Genomic DNA, 8140 nt, shown 5'->3' on the forward strand with positions numbered 1-8140 from the left:
AAAGAGACTTGCATTGATAATATGTATCCATGTAATTTGATTTTATTATTTATAATTATTGCTTATTAATTTTAAAACCACTTGTTATTATTAATAAGTGAAAGAAACTTTTAAAAAGCACTTATTATTATAATTAAAATGTTAAACATATACTAAAATATAAAGTGATAAGATAGACAATTTATATTTTTAAAAAAGCTTACATGGATAATATGGATAATATGACATATCCATGATTTTTAATTAATTATTGTTTTAAAGCAACATGAACATACAAACATGCATACAATAGATAATTAAATATTATATATATCACCTTCCATAACATATGATCGATAACATGAATCTAATCTAATTTACATTAAAATTTCAACTACAACATACAATGATATTCTTAAAAGAATACTTAAACCAAGAAAATACAAAAAAGAATTGGTATATAACAAACTTACAAATTGAAAACTTCAACATAATAACATGGCTCGAAAAATTGTGCAAAGCCCTCAAACCAACACAAAAAACTTTAAACTTGTTTTCTTTGTGAATTTTGTATGTGATTTGTATTTGTGTGTCTACTAAAAAAGATTGGCCTTTTTTATAGTAGAGTATCCATTAATTGTTTATTAAATATATTATATATGTTATAAAACCTTTGAATTGTTAATCATTATTAAGAGACTTTTGAGTGGTATTCATTAAAATAAGAGGTTTCAAATGCATGAAATGTTTGCAAATTTTTATGGTGGTTTCAAATGCATGAGGTTCAAGGAAAAATGCTAGCTTTATAAGTATACTAGGCGAATGTCCGCCCGTTGCGTGGGATATAAAAAAATATTTTATATTAAAAATAAATAAATCATTGTTATTAACAATTAATAATAATTTCATAAAAAAATATAAAATATGATTTTTAGTATTGTTATTATGTTGAACTATATTATAAGAGATAAGGTTGGAACTTGAAGTTGTTTTGCATATACAAAGTTATATGATTAAAATAGAAAATAAATAATTTTTAAAAATAAACAAATCGTTATTGTTATCTATTAAATAATAATTTCATATTAAATTAAAACGTTTATACTAAATATTATCATTATGTAGAAAATACGATAATAGAGACATCTTTTTATCTATCTTAAATTTTATCATTCTGTACAACATATGATAATAGAGACACCTTTTTATCTTAAATAGTAAAAAAAATGTTTTGTATCATAAATATTAACATAATTATGTAGAACATATGATAATAGTGACGTCTTTTATAAGGTTAAAACTTTAAATTGTATTACATATAGGGTTGTAAAACTTGGCTAACACAACCAAATGCTCGACATGTTACTTAAACTCGGCCTCCAATGGAAGCGAGTTTGGCTAACTCAGCTAGAAGACACTCGGATCCATATTAAACTCGATCCAAATCTAAAAAATATGGTCCAAAATCATTTTCGAAATTCTGAAATTTAATTGGTCACTGGTCGACAAAGACAATCTCACTAAATAATACACTCAACATCATACAAAGTTAGATGCAAGGAAGATCTCATGACTTAGTCCCTTTGAAATATTTCACAACCTTTCCTATTTGTAGAGGATAATACATTGTCTTGTTTACTTTCACGATCAATGTGGGATGAAAACATTTTAATTAAACTCATTTTTTTATTTGCCAATAATTTCATTTTGTTAAATAAAATATTAAATAATAAAAATAAAACGTTATCAAAAAATTTATTGTTCAATAGTTCCATTTTTCAGTAATCTCGTAAGTTGCTATAAAAAATTAAGCTTTTATTGAATAACTTTTTTTTAAATCCTAAAATCATAAATTCAGTTAGGTACTTAATATAGAAAGTTTGTTTATATGTATTTTCATGATTCAAAATGTCATTATAAAATGAATTCATTTATAAAATATCATCGAGTATATATTTCGTGCTTTTGAATCAAAGTGATTTTTCAAATAATTATGATTTTATGTTTAGGTAGATTTTTTTATATTTATATAACATTATGTAACTTATAATATTATTATAAAAAATTTGAATAATCATGGGAGTTTTAAATATATGTGGTGAAAGGAAAATGCTTCATTTATCGGTCCAAATTGATCAAACTCGGACCGATTCAGCTTAATATACCAAACTACATAACGTTTTTTCTATTGAAACCCGACTTGTATATATTTTGTGTTTTTGAATCAAATTTATTTTTCAAACAATTATAATTTTATATTAAGGTAACTTATTTATAATATTATTAGAAACAATTTGAAAAATCATGAGAATTTCAGATGTATGTGCTGAAAGGAAATTCTTCCTTTATCGGTCCAAATTGATCAAACTCAGACTGATTCAACTCAATATACCAAACTACATAACGGGTTTTCAACTGAAACTCTGTTTGAACCTAAAAAAATCTTGTTCAAAACCATTTTCGGGATTCTAAAACTTAAATGGACAGTTGTCAATAAAGACAATCTGACCAAAGAATACCCTCAACATCCTAAAAAGGTAGGCATAAGGAAGTTCTCATAGTTTGGTCCCTTTGAAACATATCACAACCTTTCCTATTTATAGAAGAGGAAACATTCTCTTGTTTACTCTCACCATCGATGTAGGATGAAGACATTGTAATAAAACACGCTTTCTTGTTTATAAAACATTATTCAACTTATTTAGTAAAACACCATTTCCCTTGTTTACCCTTTCTTTATTGTTTAATACTTCCATTTTTCTATAATCTCATAAGTTGCTATCCAAAAAAGTATGTTTTTATTGAATAACTTTTTGTTCAATTCTAAAATCATAAATTCAGTTAGGTACTTAATATAGAAAGTTTGTTTATATGTATTTTCAAGATTCAAAAGTTCATTATAAAAAGAATTCATTTATAAAATATAATATGCGTATATATTTCGTGCTTTTGATCAAATCGAATTTTCAAACAATTAAAATTTTATGTTTAGGTAGATGTTTTTTTATATTTATATAACATTATGTAACTTTTTTAAAATATCATTGGAAACAATTGGAAAAATCATGGGAGTTTCAAATGTATGTAGTGAAAGGAAAATTCTTCTTTTATGGTCCAAATAGATCAAACTTGGACCGATTCAACTAAATATACCAAACTACATATTTTTTTTCTAGTGAAACCCGGTTTGTATATATTTCGTGCTTTTACATCAAAGTGATTTTTCAAATAGTTATAATTTTAGGTTTAGGTAGATGATTTTTTATATTTATATAAAATTATGTAACTTAATTATAATATTATTAGAAATAATTTGAAAAATCATGAGAGTTTCAAATGTTTGTTGTGAAAGGAAAATGATTCCTTTATCGGTCCAAATTGATCCAGCTCCGGTTCAACTCAATATACCCAACTACATAATTTTTTGTTCTAACTGAAACACGGTTTAAACCTGAAAAAATTCGGTTTAAAACCATTTTTGGAGTTCTAAAAGTAACTAGAAATTTACCAATATAGATAATCTCACCAAATAATACCTTCAAAATCCTACAAACGTAGGCATGAGGAAGTTCTCATGGTTTGGTCCCATTTGAAACATTTCAAAACCTTTCCTATTTATAGAAGAGGAAACATTCTCTTGTTTACTCTCACCATCGATGTGGGATGAAGACATTGTAATAAAACACCATTTCTTGTTTATAGAACATTATTTAACTTATTTATAATATTATTGTAAAGAAATTGAAAAGTAATGGTAGTTTCAAATGAATGTGGTGAAAGGAATTTAAAAAAGGGGGTTTCAAATGCATGAGATTCAAGAAAAAATGCTAGTTTTATAAGTATGTATGATATGATTTCCCACTCATATCTCTTTAATGAAATCGGTAATATCCCTTGACATAAGGTATTTAAATTAGAATGTATTCTATTATCCCAACAAATCAGCAAAAAAAACATCTACTTATTTGAAATTGAATAACAATAGGCAATAAATTAGCTAATCTAATTTTATCAAAAAGTTAAAGCTGTTATGTTAGGTAGCAGAGTGCAATCGCCTTCTGCATCGGTGATGTAACAGTCTGCTTTGCTTTCTGCATAGGTTTGAGGATTCATTCCGTATCAGGTAATAATTTTTTTCTGCAATATGTGTGTGGTTCATTTGTTTCTATCATCTATGTTTATTATTCGGTTTCATCCATATTCTTCAACAAATTCTATCCAAATTTGAAATTTCTTAACTAAATAAATCCCAATTTACATCATAAATAAATGATATGAAACCCAAATCTTCAATATCTTCAACGAAGACTCCAAGAATCAACAGATAAACGCCATGCAATGGTGTGTAATCATCCACTATATTGTCTTCATAACGTTCTTATATCATCGGTATTTTATTTCATTGGTTTCAAGTTTATTTAGTAAAGGCGGCAGACGGTGTTGTATAATTCTGCTGTTGTGAAGGTATCAATTTTCCTGCTATGCTCTATTATTTTTGGTGCCTTTCTCTATCATTTTTACTGCTATGTTGTTTTATTATTTTGCGACCAAAATAAATGGTAGCTTTCAGAGTGTATAAACTCGCACCAATCAATTTAGCATTTTGTGTATGTATATACAATTCTTTGGCTATTTACTAAAATTGATTGAAATCCAGATTTAGTCCCTACAGTTGTTCTATGGTTTTTTTTCTCTATATATACTTAACCTGTTTATTAAAAGTCCTCATGGCATTTTACGACTTTAAAGATATAGTGTTATTAGTTTATAGATTAATATATAAATTACCATCCCACATTTTTATTTTTTTCAAGGGGTTTATCTTGATTGTTGCATACACAACTTTGGCCTAAACAACATTGATCAAACAGAGGTACGCATCTAGGTTTTTTAATTTGTTTAAGAGGTTTAAAAATAAGAATCTTACTTTCTGTAATTTACCGTTTTACACTTTCTTGTCGTATAAATTTATTTATAATTAAGGAAAAAAAAGAATCCCACAATACAAAAAATGACTCAATCTTATCATGGAAACAAACATAGGATCAGACACCGTCAGATAAGGAAATAATATGAAATTTTGATTTTCCATATTATTCTCATTTTTTGAATTTTAAATTCCAATCTTATAAAAAATTGTGATATATTGTGAGGCTTTTAGAATTTGTTTTGATTATTTCCCTATGCAAAATAAAACCTATGTGATCACTTTGTGTTTGTTTATGTAATCGTATTTCTGTAGTGGCTAGCCTTGAAATTGAGATATTTATGTGCATTAAATTTTATGAAATATAATATGGACCTATTAATTTGGTATTGACATCCATTTTTTATTCTCATGAATAGCCAATTGATTGAATTTCCTATACGCTTAGAAAGGATTTTGCTTCATTGGCGAAGAGAAACAATACAACCAACAAAGAGTACGCACCCTTCATCATTTTTTTTGGTTTCAGGGCCATTTAATTTAGAGATTAACATAAGCATGAATTTTCTTACAAATACAATACAAAAATCAAAAGTAGGATAACATATCAAATCCTCTATGCTTATAGGTTCTTATTACTAATCTTGAGGCCAGTTCAAAGAGTATGCAAAGAAATGGTCCGATGAATATCAATTCCATTAAAATTCTATTAATTGACTTATCTTTTTATTTAAAAATAATCAAATTAAAACTCATTAGTTAATTTTGTTTATTTATTTAAATTTAAAAGATAAAAAAAATCAATTTTAATAATTCATTATTTTTCTTATTTTCTTATAAATCCAAAATTGTTAAATATTTAGACCTTTATATTTAATTTTTTTAGTTAACCTATATAATATATATGGGTCTTATACCTAGTTGTATAATATATTAACAATAAAAGCTACAAAAAGATCATTAACAAATATTAAAGTACTTTCCATGTGGGAAATAAGAGTTTCATGATACATTTTAAATTTGCTTAAATGCAAATTGGATTAAAAATATTTCTATTTATATTTTGTCTTTATTTTTCAAAGTTTGATCATCAAACAGTTCAATTCATAAAAGGCGAGTGATGCAACATATCACATATATAAACATACAACCTAAATGAACTAGTACCATGGATCAATTGTTCGTCATATATATGATTCCATAAAAATATGTTAGCTAAGCTAATATGATAGTTAATCAGATTTAACTACCAAGGGTAGTTTTGTCATTTTCTTATTCTTAGTTTGTTACAAGTTAGTTAGACACTCTTGATACGTAATGTTATTTATTATACATATGTGTAATAGTTAAGTAGCAGTTCAGAAGAGTAATAAGAAAGAAGTTTCTTCTCAATCATTCTTTCTTCTCGAATTGATCTTTTGAACATGCACATGGTATCAAATTTGATCCTTTTCTTCCGCATCTCTTTCAAATTTCCAATTATTTTATTCAATTGATCGATTATTTCTTCATTACATCATGTCTTCATCTGAAAATTCCCAAAATTCATCCAATTCTATTGACATTTCTAATCCATATCATCTTGGATCTTCGGATAATTCAAGCTCTATTTTAGTTTCCAATGTTTTCTATGGTGTTGGCTTCTCAGCGTGGAAACGATCTATGATCATTGCTTTATCAGCCAAGAACAAGCTTGGAATCGTGGATGGTTCAATTTCTCAGCCATCTTCTACATCCTCTACATACGCTAACTGGTATCGTGTTAATTCCATGGTCACCAGTAAGATTCTCAATTCTCTGCATTGTAATATCACTGAAAGTGTTTTGTTTCTTCAATCTGCTCACAAAATTTGGAAAGAATTAACTCAACGATTTGAACAATCTGATGGTGCTCTCATTTATCAGTTCCAACAACAACTTTACTCTTTATCTCAGGGATCGGATGACTTTTCAACCTACTTCACTAAACTCACGAAGATTTGGGATGAACTTCGTATAGTTCAAGGAATTCCAAAGTGTATCTGTGTTGCTTCTGCAGGAATTCTCAAATATTTGGATGATCAACGTCTAATTCAACTCTTGATGGGATTAAATGATAGCTATAATGTGCTTCGAGGTCAGATCTTAATGATGAAGCCTTTACCTTCTGTTTCAACTGTCTATTCAATGATAATTCAAGAGGAACGCCAAAGAGACATTAATATGTCATCTGCTATTTGTGTAGATGCTATTTTAATGAATTTTTCAACTAATCATTCATCTAATTCTTCAAAGAAATCTCTTGTTTGTGCTCATTGCAAGAAGAATGGCCATTCCAAATATCAGTGCTATCGCTTAATTGGTTTCCCATCCAACTTCAAGTTTACTAAGCCACGAAATGAAGAGCCAAAGTCATCTGTACAACTTGCCACTACTGAACCTATTTCTTCTCTTTCTCAAGAACAATATCAACAGCTAATTCAACTACTCAGTCAAACAAGTGTTCAACCATCTGTTTCTTGTTTTGTTAATTCATCTGTGACAGAAGGTGCCATGAATAATGATGGTAAACCCTTCTCTTTTTCACATTTTGCTTCTAATGTGTATAAATCTTCTGCATATCTTCAACCACATTTATCTTTTATCATTGATACTGGATCCAAAGATCATATGTGCTCTAACAGTTATCTTTTCTTATCCATGTCTAAATTTCTACAGCCTCATTCAATTGGGCTGCCTAATGGTCATCATCTCTCCATTTCTCATTATAGTAATTTCAAAATTCATGAATCTATTGTATTGAAGAATGTATTATTCATCCCTTCATTTCAGTACAATGTTGTTTCTGTTACAAAACTCACTTCCTAATTACAATCCTTTGTTTTGTTTACTGATGAGCATTGTCTCATGCAGGACCCCTCATCGAAGAGTAGCATTTCTCTTGGAATTCTGGGGAAAAGAATTAATGATCTCTATGTTTTTTATTTTCATCATCTTACACAAAATCTTTCTTATTGTCTTTCTGTTTCCAGTCTGTTTCATAAACCAATGTCTCATGTATTCAGTTCTTATTCCAATTATATGTTGTGGCATAACAAATTTGGACATGTACCTTTGTTAAAACTCAAATCTCTATTGTCTCTTCATTCACATATTGATGATGTTTCTATTGAACATTGTTTTATTTGTGCTCAAGCTAAGCAATCTCGATTACGTTTCCCACATAGTGTTTCTACTTCTAAAGCTCCATTTGAT

At 27.7% G+C, this 8140-nt stretch overlaps 1 protein-coding gene across 1 annotated transcript; it reads left to right on the forward strand.

The window, feature by feature from the left end:
* The first annotated feature begins 6424 nt into the window (after nt 1-6424).
* LOC145098473 (uncharacterized) lies at nt 6425-7753 on the forward strand. The gene has a single exon (XM_079036106.1). It carries the CDS (start codon nt 6425-6427, stop codon nt 7751-7753), a length of 1329 nt encoding a protein of 442 aa, XP_078892232.1.
* Nucleotides 7754-8140: the final 387 nt, after the last annotated feature.

Source organism: Lactuca serriola, chromosome 4 (assembly GCF_051521515.1).
Source record: "Lactuca serriola cultivar US96UC23 chromosome 4, Lser_US96UC23_V15, whole genome shotgun sequence".
Taxonomy (NCBI): Eukaryota; Viridiplantae; Streptophyta; class Magnoliopsida; order Asterales; family Asteraceae; genus Lactuca; species Lactuca serriola.

Coding starts and splice junctions, on each gene's coding strand:
- LOC145098473 (XM_079036106.1), top strand. CDS start 6,425: ATGTCTTCATCTGAAAATTCCCAAAATTCATCCAATTCTATTGACATT.